The sequence below is a fragment of the Punica granatum genome, chromosome 1 (genome assembly GCF_007655135.1).
Source record: "Punica granatum isolate Tunisia-2019 chromosome 1, ASM765513v2, whole genome shotgun sequence".
NCBI classification, from domain to species: domain Eukaryota; kingdom Viridiplantae; phylum Streptophyta; class Magnoliopsida; order Myrtales; family Lythraceae; genus Punica; species Punica granatum.
Window position 1 is genome coordinate 54,465,426 of NC_045127.1, and position 15,570 is coordinate 54,480,995.

Here is a 15,570-nt window from a genome sequence, read left to right on the forward strand (position 1 = left end):
CACCCGACGTCGTCTTGAGAGGAAAAAGTCAATGAGACTTTGACCGCCCGGAGACATTCAAAGGCCCATCCATGACACGTCAACCGGCAGGCAGGGCAGCCCATAGAATCTCATAGAACCGGGCATTTATGAGACAAGTTAAATTGTTTGGGGGCGTTTCCGACGGTTTCTCCAAACTAGGAGGGGCACATTGAAATTCAAAAACTTACCGATATCCTCCAACTTTTATCCACAGAAAATCGATGTTTTTGTGACGTCAGAGATGACGCAACAGAGCAGGAGAGCGTTGGTTAAGACGAGGATGGAAGGAAATTCTTCTTTGCAGCCACGGAGCTGAGAGTTCCACCACAAACAACCTTCTATAAATAGCTTCCAAGCTGCAGACATCTTCCCTTCGAGCTGTTCTGTTCGGAGTGGTCGGTGTTGTTGCGACGATTAGCAGGGAGAGCGACAGAGGAACAATGTCGGGTCCTCAGTGCTGCGCTAATCCTCCGTCTCTCAACCCGACCTGCGGGTCGGGCCGCGTGGAGAAGATCGCCGGCCTCAGTACTTACGTCACCGGGCTGCCTGATTCCAAGCGCACCATTCTTCTCGTGTCTGATATATTTGGTACATATATCAGTCTATTTCATTAAGAAATCTTTCGCCTTTGGTCGTGTTTCTTGCTTTTCAGTTCACCTTTTGAGGTGGGGTTGTTGCTTCCATTGAAATTTTGACTGGATATGTGTTCTACGTGGGCTTTTGTTTCTTGGGCGTATGATGATGATTTGATCTCCGTCATTTCTTGATGAAAGCAAGTTCTTGATTGATTTACTGGCCTCACTCGAAAGTGTTTTAGTTGGTTTCCTTGGAAGTTTCGAACTTTATCAGTTTCTGTTAGTTTCCTCTGTTGCTGGCTGATTGAATTGGATGTCTATCTGAGTGTTATTTTGCATTAGAAAGGGGGGGGGGGGGGGGGGGGGGGGGGGGGGGGGGGGGGGGGGGGGGGGGGGGGGGGGTGGTTGTTTTTATTTCTTCAGTATAATAAGATGACTAGATGCTGATCCATGCAGCGCACAGAATGATTTGTTAATTTTAATTGATTAGAATATAAAATAAAATAAACCGAAGAACTTGTGCTGAGTCAATGCTTCTTTCTTGCTTTTGCAGGATATGAAGCTCCAAATTTGAGGTGAGGACAGACAGAGAAAAATAAACTACACTATGTTGAAGAGTATTCATAAGCAAATCCATCGATTTTACAATTTCTGCAATCTAGTTTCCAGTTCAAATGACCGATCACATTTCTTCCTGTGTCTGTTCGGGTCATTCCTCTCCACTATATTCATAGTAGCATCACTGACTCTAGAACTTTGCTTAAGATGTCTCAATTTTCATACTTTCTCTAGTCTCCCGATCCCGATGGCTCTAGTGCCAAAGGTGTCGTCGTCTGGTTTAGTGATTTGATGTAGTAGAAACTCGTCAGATCATTAAGTTTTGGCAGCGTGAAACAGAAATATGATGTGTTATTCCTCTTTTGGAGATTAGTTAACTGCTCTGTGATTCGTAGGAAACTCGCGGACAAGGTTGCAGCAGTTGGGTTCTATGTGGTCGTGCCCGACTATTTTTATGGCGATCCTTATAACCCTGAAAATGCTGAGAGGCCTGTCCCAGTTTGGATAAAAGATCATGGACAAGTGAGTTATTTGCCTTACTGCATGCTAAAAACATGCATGAATAGGATTTTATGTTTAAACTTTTGACCTCAAGTGCTTCAGTTAATGACTAGGTCCTACATTTGAATGATTAGATATGCATCTGACCACAGTTCAATTTGTTAGAGCCTAGATTTTGTACGCCTAAGCATTTTGTTCTCGAATGCGGATGTCCAGTGATTTCCACCAAAAAAAAAAAACTGTAATCAGAATGTCAAAAGAACTAAAAACTGACCCCTGAGAGGGTGGTTTTGCAGCATAAGGGATTTGAAGATACAAAACCGATCATTGAAGCTCTGAAAAGCAAAGGGTTATCTCCCATTGGTGCTGCCGGCTTTTGCTGGGGTGGTAAGTTATCTCATTATCATGGAAACAGAATGGAGCAATTTCCTTCTTCTTCTTTTTTCCCATTTCGTTTTGCTGCTAATCTTTAACTCTGCTATCCTCCTCAGCCAAGGTAGTGGTCGAACTGGCAAAGTGTGAGCTCATTCATGCTGCGGTGCTATTACATCCTTCATTTGTCACTCTTGACGATATCAAAGGTATGCCTTACATCCCAAGTGCATATTGCCATCCGTAAAGAAAATGTTCAAAATCTATCTTTGAGGTTGTAGCTTTTGAATTCAGCATAATTTGTTCTTCCGAACCACTGGCTTTGGTTTGGATTCCACACAAAGAAGTTGCGTAGTGTTCTGACTGGTTTGAAATTTGTTCCGCTTTCAGCGGTTAAGGTTCCGATTTCAGTGCTGGGAGCTGAGAAAGATCAGATGTCTCCCCCCGAACTCGTGAAACAGTTTGAGGAGGCTCTTGCTGCCAAACCCGAGGTAAGAGGACCCAAAAACCATATCCTTGGGTGTCACATTCTACTACAGCCTAGGAGCACATCCCAGAATTTTCTTTTCCTTTCAGCATATGCTTTCTCTATGCATTTGTTGAACAAGAAATTGAGCCTTTTGTTTGGTCTTGGAAACTTGTATATATATTCGGCTTCCATGTATCGAGATAAAATGTTTCGATGCCTTAGGTTTGAAGTTTAAACAACATCATGCTGTGGGTTCTGTCGAGAATATATCTCTTGCTTTGGGTCTAAGATACTCTTGTTGTGATCTTCCAGGTTGATGCGTTCGTGAAGATCTTCCCAAAAGTTTCGCATGGATGGACGGTGAGGTACAATGTAGGGGATGCAGAGACCGTGAAGTGTGCTGAGGAGGCGCACCAGGACATGACTGAGTGGTTCGTGAAATATCTCAAGTAAAAAACGAAAAGAAAAGAAAAGAAAAATGCCGCGTATTAGAATTATATGGACAAAGCAGTATTTTGGTAATAAAAATCGAGTATGGTGTAGTTTGTATATTGGATATATGAACGTTTGCCCGTTGCTGGGAGGGGAGCTCTCCGGAAGGGGACTTCATTTGTAACAGTTGTGAATAAGGAATAAAATTATCTGTGGGCTCGTGACCTTGAGGTTGGTCTTCATTTCACGACCGAGGAATTCGGGTCGAAGGATGGATAAAGATCGATAGATGTAATTGATTTCTTGTATTGGGAAATCGTTTTTGTCTCTTCATAACATTCCTTCTGCAGTTGATGCAATGCAAGAAAATCAACTTTGGGGCAGGCTTTCCTCTGGCAAAAAAAATTTCAGAGACCCAAAGCAATTGTAACACTAAACGAACTGACACGACTATTACTGCACTCGACATTAAGGTGCGAAATTGGCTCGATCACGATCACTTTGATTAGGAAGAGCCGAGAAATCTAATCAAATGGATCCGTTAGGCAAGTTTGTAGTCTGCGGCTAATTGAACCGGTTCCGCAACCGAGTCCAATGGGGGCCTTTCTGAGATAATTTAAATCGTTTGGAGGCCATTCGACAGTATTCCCAAACTAGAGGGTCAACGTTGAAATTAAAATCTCTTACATCTTCTCGGGCTTTTTCCACCGCACGCTAAGTTGTGACGTCACGGATGGATGCAAAGATGCCGATGGCAATGGAAGGTTCTTCCTCTTCTTCTTCCTCTTCTTCCTTACTGCCACTGTTAAACCGTCCCACTGCATCGGCTTTCGCATCATCTACGGTCATCCTCATCAGCTTCTCTCCTTCGAGCTGTTCGGAGCAATGTCGGGTCCTCAGTGCTGCGAGAACCCTCCGACCCTCAACCCGAGCTGCGGGTCGGGACGCTTGGAGAAGATCGCCGGCCTCAATGCTTACGTCACCGGGCTGCCTGAATCCAAGCTTACAGTTCTTCTCGTCCCTGATGTGTTCGGTATCGGTCCCTACATGAAGACATTATTTTTTGGTTCTCTGTTCAATTTATTCAATTTATGAGGTGGGGTTTACCTATGTTGCTCTTCTGGTTGGATGTTCTGTGGTGGGTTTGTAACTAGATTGTGGTTGATGGGAGGTTTGGTTTTTTTGGGAGTAAGATGATAGTTTTTCGTTCTTGATGGAAAGCAAGTTCTTAATGTACTGAATTCGGAAGTGTTTGATTGTTTCGAATTAGTTGCCTCTTCTGCTGGCTATCTGATTGGGTTGGATATTCGTATTGGCTCAGTGGAGCTCTTCGTCTCTTGTGTGTAAGATGATGATTTCTCTCTGTGTTTCGTGGTGAAAGCCGGAAATATTCAACGTCTATGCTGTCCTTATTAGAGTCGAACTCCACGGGGCTATATGTTGTTTATTTATTGAAACACAGAGTGCTTGTTTTTGATGCCTTGCAAGTTGCAACCTATTAACTTCTGCTGATTCGATGGTTCTTTCTTGATTTTTCTGCAGGATATGAAGCTCCAAATTTGAGGTGAGTGCAGATGGGAGATGAGTAAAATATGCTACGGTTCAAGTGTATTCTTAGCCACCATGCTCTCCTTTCTAATGGTCCAAGTGAAGTACATTTCTTCCTGTATCGGTTCTGTTTTGTATTTCACCTTACTTGTAGGCCATCGGGCTCCATTATTACTCTATAAAGTTTCATATCTCAAGTATCTCTGCAAGTTTGTGTAAGGATCTCATCTGTCGTATTTTATCTTATACGGTTATACCTCAAATCATGATGACTCCAGTGGGGAAGATGTCTTTGTCTAGTAAGTGATTTGATGAAGTGTACCTTGTTTTTCTCCGGAGGACTAGCTTTTGGTTAAGTTGAAACAAATATATGTTGTTGTTTGTTATACTCTTGTTACTCTTTTGGAGATTCAGTGAACTGCTCTGCAATTCATAGGAAGCTTGCGGACAAGGTTGCAGCAGCTGGGTTCTATGTGGTTGTGCCTGACTATTTTTATGGTGATCCTTATAACCCTGAAAATGCCGAGAGGCCCATTGCAGTTTGGTTAAAAGATCATGGACATGTGAGTTATTTGCCTTGTTTCATGCTAGTAAACTTTCAACTCGAATTAGTTCTATGCATTGTGCGGTGTGCGCTAGTGCATGGCTAGGCTTTACACATGCACAAGTGCACGGCTAGGATTTTGTGTTTAAACTTCAAAAGTCGAGTATTTTGGTGTCTATGTTCTGCATTTGAATTACTTATGGTTCTAATTTGTTCCTGCTGCTGGACTTATATGCCTAAATATTTTCTCTTTTAGTGCGGTTGTCTTTTGATTCCCAACAAAAAGGAGAAAAATTATCCTTTATATGGAATTTCTAAAGATAAAAAAAACTGACTCCTGCGAGGACGGTGTTACAGCATAAGGGATTTGAAGATACAAAACCGATCATCGAAGCCCTGAAAAGCCAGGGTTTATCGCCAATTGGTGCTGCTGGTTTTTGCTGGGGCGGTGAGTTATCTTGTTTGCTGTCTATTGTGAAGAATCTCAACCCCCCCCCCCCCCCCCCCCCCCCCCCCCCCCCCCCCCCCCCTCTTTTTCTTTATGTTGCTGATCCAACATTCCACTATCCTTCTCAGCTAAGGTTGTGGTTGAGCTAGCAAAGTGTGGACTCATCCAAGCTGCTGTGCTATTGCATCCTTCATTTGTCACTCTTGACGATATCAAGGGTATGCTCATCTACTTTGCCTTCATATTGATGATACAGTTACACTATCAAAGAAAGGAATACTCGCATTGAGATTTGTTGCTCCTCATGCAAATTACCCTGCTTTCCACGTTGATATGTGATCCCCGAAATAAATGCTTCATATGGTTGAGGCTTTAGCCTCTGAGTTGGGCCATTAGTTGTTTTTTCGGCAGTAATGCTTTTCAATTGTGGATTTCCACACGACGAAGCTGGACAATGTTCTGATCGGAAAATTTGTTATACTTTCAGAGGTTAAGGTTCCAATTTCTGTGCTGGGAGCTGAGATAGATCGCATGTCTCCACCAGAACTCTTGAAACAGTTTGAGGAGGCTCTTGCAGCTAAACCCGAGGTAGTAAAGAGATTCTTATTTTTCTTTTCAGTGTATAAAATGCTTTTGCTTTGTTTATGCATTTGTTAAACAAGTCACCGGGGCTTTTGTTTGATTTTGGAAAATCGTACTTGGTTTGCATGTATCAAATATGTTTTCATTCCATAAGGTTTCAATAAGTTATCTGTATTGTTGGTCTCTTCGAAAGTATATCTCCAGATTTTGGGTCTAAAATACTGTTTGACACTTTTAGGTTGATTCGTTCGTGAAGATTTTCCCAAAAGTTTCACATGGATGGACAGTGAGGTACAATGCAGGAGACGCAGAGGCAGTGAAGTGTGCCGAGGAGGCCCACCTGGATATGACTGAGTGGTTCGTGAAATATCTCAAGTAAGAAAAACAAAAATATTACCAGTCCTAGAATTATTTGGATGGGCAATTTGGTACTGAACAATTGTGGTGTGGTTTGCCATAGGAGTGTGCACGATTACCAGGTATACCCGGAACCGGTTAGAACCTACCCGTTAGGGTAGGGTCCGGGTAGCTCGTATTGAAAATAGCGTAGGGTCCGGGTATTAAAATAAGGAACAAGTAAAAATTGGTTTCGGTTCCGATTCTTGCATATACCCAGAACCGGAACCGGTACTCAGACTTTACCCCCTTCCCCTCTCTCTCTCGGTGGTAGCTTCGCATTCCTTATCGTCGGCAGCCTTGGTTCGGTGATGCGTTGAATTAGCAAGTTCAATCCCCACTTCCTCCTCCTCCTGCTTCTGCAACTTTCAACTGTGTGCAACTTCTTCGTCTCCATCTCCGATCAAGTGAGCCTGTTTCCCTCCTCCATGTTGAGCTCCGTTTTCTTCTCTTTCTCGTTGTTCTCTCGATTTTGTGCTCACACATCGGCTAGTTGTCTCTGAGGGATCTCCAATTTAAGCATCCAGCTACCTCTCGATTTCTGGGGAGTTCTCTTAGGGTTTCATTTGCCAGCTTATTGTACGACTGTCGACCACTTTAATCAGCCCTAAGATGTGCAAAATGATTGCTTCACATTCCTTTTGCCCTACGGGGGAGCTAAGTTGATTCTTCCTGGGAATTTTGTGTTTGATGCAATTGCAGTGAATGCTGCAGATTCTAGGCCTCCTTTGTCCGCTAGAAATTGCTTCGGCAGCATGATATGATATTCAAGTCTTCCGATCGATTATGGATTTAAGTAGGGTCTCTGCAAAATTTTCCGTGCTGGGAACTTCTTGTCATACGACCAACAGTGAAATCTAGAGCTCTTTCCTTTAATTGTTGACCACTGGTGTTGTAAACTGCAGTAGGTCTGTATCTTGATATAGCCTGAATGAGGCCTGATCGGTTCTATTTGTCAACGGCCTCGATGTGTCCCCTTGGTGGACTTGATCGGATCTCGGGCTTTATCTGATTCTATCTTGAGTTTCACAATCTTTGTTGTAGATGTATAGTGGATTAATCTAAATCTATGTCTGACATTCTGTTTTGTGTAATTATTAGTTATAGATGAGACATTTTTTTATTTTATTTAACTAGACAAAAAAAATTACAGGTTTCAACAGAATACTTGGAACATGTGATATAATACAGGTTTCACATAGGTTTTGGTTTCAAGATTCAACAGGGTAAGGCCCGGTTCTAAAATCTTGGAACCGGTTCCTTATATAGGTAGGGTCCGGGTATCATGAAAAATACATGGTAATTCGTAATCGGACCTGAACACTCCTAGTTGCTTTGCTAGACTTGAACATTTGACCGTTACTGGGGATTTCATATGTAAGAGTTAAAAGAAATGGAATACAATTATGCACGGGTTTGTCGATGTTGGCTCATGAGCTTGGTCTGTACTTCACGACCGAGAAACTCATCTCGTGCCTTTGAATGGAGAAAGATAAAATAGATGTGATTGATTTCATTTTTGGGGGAGGTTTGTGTTCATTTCTCATACGCGCATGGAAGAAGCTTGACTATACAGAGTGCAGCCCATAATGTTCATGCAAAATTCTCAGTATAGGCGTGTCGCTGGCTATAGTCTATCAATCATCAACTTTGTTGGGAGTATGTACTTGTCGAATCTTATGGGCCCAAATGAATGAGTTAAGGGAACTTAATTACTTGACAAGGCTATCTGAAGTTAGGAGTACTATTGTATTCATTGGACTGGTTATTTGTCCCTTTTGATCGATTAATTTGAGTACTGCAATCTGTGATGACTTGCTAGAGTTAGAAGCAGTTTGACCACAAGCCCGAGGCTGTAATATTCCGAGTGTGTGCAGCATCAATTTCCCACATAAATTACTCCGATTCCAGCAGCGCGAGAGGGCCCCCTCTGATGTTCGAGTTTTGGTTTTTGTATATAAACTGGTTGAGTCGATTCTACTTTACAAAAGGCTCGGTTGCTTTGATCAGATAGTGGAAGATGTTTTAGCAATAAAAGCGAAAGTGATATGTCGTGCCTGCATTATATATTGTTTTGAACATCCACACTAGATGGAATGCAATGATCATCAATCAATTAGGATGCACTTTAAATTAAGATAGGACATAGGGGAAATTAAACATCTACGACCCAATCGTCCCTACCAGAGAGGTAAGTCGAAGACTTAACCCCGACGTGGAGGCCTGTTCCTAGTGGGATGAGAATCGAGATGACAAGGAACAAGGGCACCCGTGAACCAGCCAGCTAGCTGGCTGGCTGGCTGGCCGCGATGCAACGAACCTTAGTATTGTCTAGTGACTGATCACGCATTTCCTTACCATATATCATAAATCAAGGTGATTGCCAACCACTGGACCAAAAACCATGGGCCGTAGTACCATTTCCGAGGGTACGTGCTCAACGGGTCGTTCCTCAGGAGGTGGAGTAGTGGGAGTTCCCTCCCAGCATCTCGCGCGATATCTTCTTTGAGGATCTTTCCCAGAAACCCCTCCTCCTCCACCACTCGGTTGATCAATATTAATGGCTGCATGGACATCGTCCACCCACTCATTCACTTGACGATGAGCTGCTGGCCGATTAACCATTTGAAGCAATCTAGACCATTTATCGATCCTATAGCTTATCGTCACATGAGGGGATGATGGACCGTGTTAGAGCAACCATTACGTACCTTCGTGCTGTGGAGGAGCTGCCGCGGAAGAACCCCCTCATAAGAAAGTCACACGACGCTGAGAAAAAGCTCCTCCCAACTCCACCCGCCGATATAATACTACCATGCGAGGATTTTGGGCCAGAGTTTGCCTGAGGTCACCTTCTTAGCGAGGTTCATTCCCACGCACCTCCATGTCCTTGGAGTAGTTTAAGACCCGTGCAGCACCTAGGTTCCATGTTCTTTCACCTGTACCTGACCCTCGTTGTTCATGTCACCTAGCAAATGATGGCCTTGGAGATTTCGTATAGGATAGTGATGAGTAGAGGGGAGAGAGAGATCATCAATTCATACTGTACAAATTTGAGTTTTGAAGGTAATTTTAATTTAATTTGATCTAGTTTGATTTGAGGAGATGAAGATAAAAGTAGTTGATGTGAGAGAATTTAAATAACAAAATAAAAATAATAATTATTGTGTTGTTCAATTTAGGAAAAATAGTTGAATAGTTAAAAGAATTTAGTATTGAAATTTTAATTATAATAATAGTTAATAAAAAGTTAGGGTGTTCAGGTCCAGATACCTTTTTTTTTTTTTCACGATACTCGGACTCAATCCTGTTGAATTTTGGAACCAGAATCTGACGTTGTATTATATCACAAGTCCCGAATACCATGTTGGAACCTGTAAATTTTTTTATCTCGCTGAATAAAATAAAAAATATCTCATCCATAATCAGTAATTACGCAAAACAAAATGTCGAGTAACACTAGTAGAAGGAAAGCAACACCAAAAAGGTCGAAAAATTTGATTGCAAATTGCCTTCAAAACTAATTAGACTTAGCTGAGGAGGGCCCGTCCTGGACTGTATTGATTATGGGCCTTCACCATGGGGGCCCCACCGTCTGTCCTTGTGGGCCAATAGACAAAGCACAGAGCAATCAAGCTCGGAGGCTTCGGCCCAGTCCAAGATCATGGGACTTGTGAATGGTCAATGCCACCGGTTCTTGTTCCGATTATGAGTACCCTATATATAGGAACCGGAATCGAAATCGGTTTTCACCAGTTTCTTATTTTAATACTCGAACGCTATCATATTTTCAATAGGAGCTACCTGGACCATACTCTAACGGGTGGGTTTTCACTGGTTTAGGGTATATCGGGTATTCGTGCACCTCTAAGAAAAAGTATGAGAGAAAATTTGAGAGTAAATTACTCTAGAAATATATAATAAAAAAAAATTACCATGTAACACTTTAGTACAAAAACATTCTTATGTAATAATTTGATACAAAATGTCACAATTTATTGTAATCAAGCGCACTTCGTCAATTAGCCATTGACGCCCGTCAATAGAGGGAGAAAAGGACGAGAGAGCTGCAGGAAGAGAAGGCCGCGCCCCGGGCGAACGAACATACTTTTTCTTTCCTCACTGCCTCATCAGACCTAGCCATGCCGTGTAAGCATTTATTAAGGTCGTTTGCTTGTTTTTGACGGAATGCCCTAAATTGCAATAGTTTGGAACATCTTGTATCAAATTGTTACGAAAGAATGTTTTTGTACCACCGGAGTAATTTATCCGAGAATTTAAAGAAAAAGATATAAAACTAATGATTTGTTAAATTGAGAGAAAAATAAAGTAAAATTAAAATAATTAAATTTGATTTTATAAACAAACATATAGGTTTTTTTACGGCAAGACAATTTTTCACTCGTAGGTTTTTCCATATTTTAATTCCCATTTCCAAGGGGTAAGGCCGTATGGGCAAACGAAGTGATTACGAGAACTTTTCATAGTACTTAATTAATTGTAAAGCAGATAAGTAAGTTGTTAGCATTTATTTGAAAAGATTACGAGAACTTTCAACAGCCAATATCTATGATATAGCTTTTTTTTCGGTAGTTTTTTTTTTTTAAATAAAAATTCGGTAGGTATCATGGTATAAGTTATTCACTTTGTTAAATTTAGTCTAGGCACAACCGAATAAGAAACCGTCTCTTGATCGGGCGCCAAGCTATGGTTGGAAATATTTTCAACATATGAGGCATGTAAAATTTTTGATCTCTCAACATGGAGGTTACAGTATATATGTATCTTTTTTCTTTTTTCTTTTTTTTATAAGGGGGTTACAGTATATATGTATCCTAATAAAGTAAGTAAGAATATTTTGGGAGGCGAAGATTTTCTTTCAATAATTTTTATTGAGGTTGGTATGAAGCTGCTTACCCCCGGCTGCAACTCTCGACTCTGTTGGATTCGCTCCGTGCGCTCACTTCTGCTCCGCTAGTCGTACGTATATTTTGCGCTTCCTTCTGTTGCTTCCTCTCCTGGGGCTTCTGCACCCTCTCATGCGGATCTCTTGACTGCAGATTACGGTGAGACAGTGTAAGTTTGATGTTCGTCTAACCGTCGATGAGATGGTGCATGCGTTGCTTCCGGTTAGAAAATTCTGTTCATCTTCTTTCATTTGTTGACGATGATGCTCATCAATATAGCTCGAGGCATCAGAACTCCCCAGAAACATGTTGTTTCGCTTGATTCCGGTGTGTGATCTGATATCATTTTTGCTTGGAGATGTGAGTAGTGAGGCCGTTTGATTTCAGCTTCTTCGCTTTAGGAGGTGTAGAGTTGAGATCGTGATTCCGGTCATTGAAAAGCTCATCTGGGGTTGATTTCAGTCATAAAATCAAATATAAACATCATAGTCAATGAATAAACATGGGTCACCACACGAGCAGCAATCAACAACATTACCTTCATTAGACATTCCCCAGTACAGGCGGGTCCTTCAGAAACCAAGAGCTACCCGGGAGTAACCCTCCGCATAAATAATAAACATAAAATAAATAAAACCATCTATTTACTCCACACATTTCATAAACTTCAAGACAGGGCGCTCGATCGGCCTGGAAAGGCTCCTCCCCATTTACTCGGCACTTACTTGTCAGTTCGTCCCGGACATAGGAATCCATAGTTTCCAAAACCCGCCTTGGGACGACTGAAAGTCGACTGCTTTGTGGGCAACATCTTATTACCATGATTGTCGATCGAGATCTCAAGACCACAAGCATTGCAGAAGGATTCCGCTTCTGACTCCTATTAATTAGAGAACACGATTCAAATAACCCGTCTAGTATATATCCACAAATGATGGACAGTGACATTATTTACTGCAAACTGAATAGGAAAGAAAATGATACCTTCATCATCAAGAGACTGGAAAGATTTGCTAAAGAGAACGGATGAAGCTTGTAGCCACTACTGTTTATGCATGAAACAGCGAGGGCTCGAACCTTTCATCATAAAGAGCTAAAGTTAGCATCCATAATTGAACACTTAATTGAATAGAGTAAATTCTCTGATAGAGGCGAATATGATTCTTGAGTACAAAAACTACATGGGAGAAACACAGTTTGATTAGGGGGCTGAGTGTGCATTCCATTTGAGTGAGGCAAGGAAAAGTAAGGATCATTTTGAGGTAATTGCTCTAGGGAAGGGCTATTAATGATAAATACATTAATGGAAAGCCTGTAAGAAATTCATCTAAGATTCGATGCAGAAGCCCAAACCCAAAGCACGAGATGTTACAATAATAGAGCTGCAAGCGCATAAAAAAGACAGATGCATGATCTCTGATTGGCTACTGCATAGTCATGATATGTTAGAACCAATATAGTCTATAAAGGGAATGGAAATTGTTTAAACAACCTCATTTATGTGAGATTCAAGGATGCAGAACTGCAGAAATGATGCCTCAGCTGCCACAGTATCCAAGAAACGCTTGTAATTTCCGAAACGGAAACACCTGTTCAAATTGACCGGGAAAACTCTTAGTGCTCTAAACAAAGCATTTGATATGGATGAACTTCAGATCCCACAGGAGGGTGCATAGCCAATGCAGCATTCAATTGAATGCTAAGCTTCAAGTGGGATACCTCAAGACCGTTCGAGCAAATATCATTTCCTTAGATCTGATAACTGAAGCAGGCACGTGACGAAACCATAGAGCAAGCGATTCACCCTGTCAATCAGAAGCAACTAAATTTCATATACTAAGAACCAGGACTTACAAAAGTGAGCGACAAAATGAATAATCCACCAACTATATATATCCACCTTCATAGGACTTTCATAATTAAGACAAAGCAGCACATAAAGTGAGCGGAACTCTGGCTCATTCTCGAAAGCAGAATCGGGAACTCGATTCAGTTCATATAGATGGTAAAGAGAAGTCAAAGTCTTTGCAAGCTGCTCCATGTTGAGGTGATGCGACGATGAGACTTCGAGATGGTGGGTCCCCTCGCTACTGAACTGAAGCTTGTGGTGAGATATGACGTGAAACTTAACCTAAAATAGAAAGCCAATGGTGAGAAATTACTCGAGGTCGTTGCTGCCCACTTGAAAAGGAGAAGCCAGAAAGTGTGAAGAAATCTCACCAAGAAAATCATACCATTTTCTCGAACATGCTGATTGCTTTCCTATCAACAATATTTTGCATACTAAGATCTTGTCTAATGGACCGGGTTCTGTCAAAAATGAAGTCATGAACCACTTCAAAAGGTTCTCCTGAAGAATCCATTAAGTTAAGAAGATAGTCTAAAGTATTCTCCAACACTGAGAGAGGCCGCACATCCGATGACTTCACATCTTTGGTGGATATAGTTCTACAAAACTAAACGATGAAAGATTAGCACTGCAATTTGATACCTTGAAAAGACAGCTTAATATGAATATACAGCATTAAAAAATTTGACTTCTTTGACTGTCATAATTTTATAGAGTCAAGGATAAAACTTAATGCAGTAGATAGTTCTCTTGCTATCCACATCGTGGAAATGAATCATCTGAAGGTGCTCACTCTCGAAGATTTGATTCAAACTTGAGGTTTGCATGGTTGCTGTTCAGTTTACATTTTTACTGATATATTGTGGTGATTTCTGACTGTTGATTTCGCCTGTTTTGATTAAACTTATGTGTAAAGATTGTTTTAGTTAATGTAACGGCTGCTGCCACAAAGCTATAGCCTATGATGTACCATGACAAACGTGTACTACTGTTAAGTGTATAATTATATGCGTTAGTAATGCCTATAATAGTTTAGTAACATTACAAGAAAGCAACAACAGCACAGGCACTGAGTAGCAAAGTTAACATAGCTATAATGAGAAAAGGACAGGATCAGGGTTGCTTGTAAATTGAACGATTACGTTAAATATGGAACTAGTTAAGAGAGTCACTAGACCTTTAGGCAGGGAATATGATGACACATATCAACTAACCGAACTGATTTTGTTTTTTTCCCCTGAATCTAGATACGGGGTTCAAAAATGTCATCCTCAAGTAGAAGAATAATGCTCCAATTATTCAAATTTCTATATATATATGTGGGTGTGTGTGTGTATGCGTATATATAGCTTCTTTCTTTGATCATTAACACTGTACTTGAAAGCCTAGGCAGTTCTATAATTACTGCTGTTTATTCCTTCTCTCTCAGTGCCTTTCTTTCTCTAAAAAGGAATATAAAAACCGACATCCTTAGTAATCCGAAGAGAGAACTCCATTCACTGTGCAAAACAAACATTGAACGTGAAATTAAGTGGAGCTAACCTTCTTGACAGCTAGGTCGGGAGATGTCTTCTTAGGATTTCCATGCAGCCTCTCAAACACAGCTAGATCGCGTAACCGTTCGCGTTGGGCCATCTCCGAGGCTGTTGAATGCAAGCAAAAAAAGAAAAAGCTTGCCGAATTATAACATCATATCAACCGTCGAAGGTTTAACCAGTTCCAGCAAAGAGAACGAACTACAAGAAGATCGGAGCAGCTAACTACAAATTTGCACGGAATAAAATCCGACGGAGAGGTAGGGAATCAGCAGTACCGGGGCACATGAAAGGGCAGGTTCCAACCAGAGACGGAACGTCCCCGGAGGATTCTTCGGCAGCTTCCTCGAGGCCGCTGACTGTTCCACTAGGGTCACGACCGTCTGAATTTGCAGATCCAGGAGGAGGATTTCGACTCGACCGGCCTCTCGAATGGAAGCTCGAAGCATTGCGATTCCAAGCTTCGCCGTGACTTCTCCGGCTGGGAACGAAGTTACTACGCGAATCCGGGATCACAGTCCGACCAGAAGAAGAAGAAGAAGATGGGAGAGGGCGATGGCCTCGACGTCGAGGATCCCTCTCCATGAGAACGAAGTGAACCTATCTATCAAGTCTGAAGTCTGGATGAATGAACTGGCCGACTCTTCCGAAGAAAATGGCGCGCCGGATCGGTCCCAGTTGGCTATTAATACCCCCCTTTGACTTTGAGAAAGAGCAATAACAAATTCTTTTTTCTTTTTTTGAAATATTCTTTTCTTTAATTTTCTTGGGAGTTTATGAAGGAGCCATGAAGCCCGGACCAAATTCACATGTACTTACCATCACAATTTAGC

The 15,570-nt window shown here is 41.6% G+C and overlaps 3 protein-coding genes across 6 annotated transcripts; 2 read left to right on the plus strand and 1 right to left on the minus strand.

Moving 5' to 3' along the window:
* The first annotated feature begins 257 nt into the window (after positions 1–257).
* On the plus strand, positions 258–3,244 carry LOC116202085 (endo-1,3;1,4-beta-D-glucanase-like). The gene is made up of 7 exons (XM_031533609.1): positions 258–609; positions 1,150–1,171; positions 1,550–1,676; positions 1,952–2,042; positions 2,147–2,236; positions 2,418–2,518; positions 2,809–3,244. The coding sequence occupies exons 1-7, from the start codon at positions 462–464 to the stop codon at positions 2,947–2,949; spliced, it is 720 nt and encodes a 239-aa protein (XP_031389469.1). The 5' UTR covers positions 258–461; the 3' UTR covers positions 2,950–3,244.
* A 404-nt stretch (positions 3,245–3,648) lies between these two features.
* Positions 3,649–7,574, plus strand: LOC116202069 (endo-1,3;1,4-beta-D-glucanase-like). 3 transcript variants are annotated; one of them, XM_031533585.1, is made up of 8 exons: positions 3,649–3,961; positions 4,471–4,492; positions 4,913–5,039; positions 5,378–5,468; positions 5,597–5,686; positions 5,956–6,056; positions 6,289–6,425; positions 7,149–7,574. In XM_031533585.1, the coding sequence occupies exons 1-8, from the start codon at positions 3,814–3,816 to the stop codon at positions 7,165–7,167; spliced, it is 735 nt and encodes a 244-aa protein (XP_031389445.1). In that variant the 5' UTR covers positions 3,649–3,813; the 3' UTR covers positions 7,168–7,574. The 3 variants fall into 3 exon arrangements, 2 of the variants coding, with proteins under 2 accessions (XP_031389445.1, XP_031389454.1); XM_031533594.1 differs by having other exon boundaries at positions 3,650–3,961; positions 7,161–7,574; XR_004155981.1 differs by having other exon boundaries at positions 3,651–3,961; positions 6,289–6,853; positions 7,161–7,574.
* A 3,603-nt stretch (positions 7,575–11,177) lies between these two features.
* On the minus strand, positions 11,178–15,456 carry LOC116192203 (SAC3 family protein C). 2 transcript variants are annotated; one of them, XR_004154024.1, is made up of 9 exons: positions 15,016–15,456; positions 14,745–14,845; positions 13,588–13,809; positions 13,254–13,484; positions 13,073–13,158; positions 12,846–12,942; positions 12,338–12,430; positions 11,892–12,233; positions 11,178–11,799 (listed from the first exon to the last, which is right to left on the minus strand). XR_004154024.1 is itself a non-coding variant. In XM_031520675.1 (8 exons), the coding sequence occupies exons 1-8, from the start codon at positions 15,320–15,322 to the stop codon at positions 12,075–12,077; spliced, it is 1,296 nt and encodes a 431-aa protein (XP_031376535.1). In that variant the 5' UTR covers positions 15,323–15,456; the 3' UTR covers positions 11,874–12,074. The 2 variants fall into 2 exon arrangements, 1 of the variants encoding a protein (XP_031376535.1); XM_031520675.1 differs by lacking the exon at positions 11,178–11,799 and having other exon boundaries at positions 11,874–12,233.
* Positions 15,457–15,570: the final 114 nt, after the last annotated feature.

Excerpts from the sequence above, each read along its gene's own strand:
- LOC116202085 (XM_031533609.1), top strand. The coding sequence starts at position 462 with ATGTCGGGTCCTCAGTGCTGCGCTAATCCTCCGTCTCTCAACCCGACC. Across the intron at positions 1,172-1,549 it reads TATGAAGCTCCAAATTTGAG|GAAACTCGCGGACAAGGTTG; the intron begins GTGAGGACAGAC and ends TGTGATTCGTAG. Across the intron at positions 1,677-1,951 it reads GGATAAAAGATCATGGACAA|CATAAGGGATTTGAAGATAC; the intron begins GTGAGTTATTTG and ends GTGGTTTTGCAG.
- LOC116192203 (XM_031520675.1), bottom strand. The coding sequence starts at position 15,322 with ATGGAGAGGGATCCTCGACGTCGAGGCCATCGCCCTCTCCCATCTTCT. Across the intron at positions 12,943-13,072 it reads TTTGCTCGAACGGTCTTGAG|GTGTTTCCGTTTCGGAAATT; the intron begins GTATCCCACTTG and ends CAATTTGAACAG. Across the intron at positions 12,234-12,337 it reads CCAGTCTCTTGATGATGAAG|GAGTCAGAAGCGGAATCCTT; the intron begins GTATCATTTTCT and ends TCTAATTAATAG.
- LOC116202069 (XM_031533585.1), top strand. The coding sequence starts at position 3,814 with ATGTCGGGTCCTCAGTGCTGCGAGAACCCTCCGACCCTCAACCCGAGC. Across the intron at positions 4,493-4,912 it reads TATGAAGCTCCAAATTTGAG|GAAGCTTGCGGACAAGGTTG; the intron begins GTGAGTGCAGAT and ends TGCAATTCATAG. Across the intron at positions 5,040-5,377 it reads GGTTAAAAGATCATGGACAT|CATAAGGGATTTGAAGATAC; the intron begins GTGAGTTATTTG and ends ACGGTGTTACAG.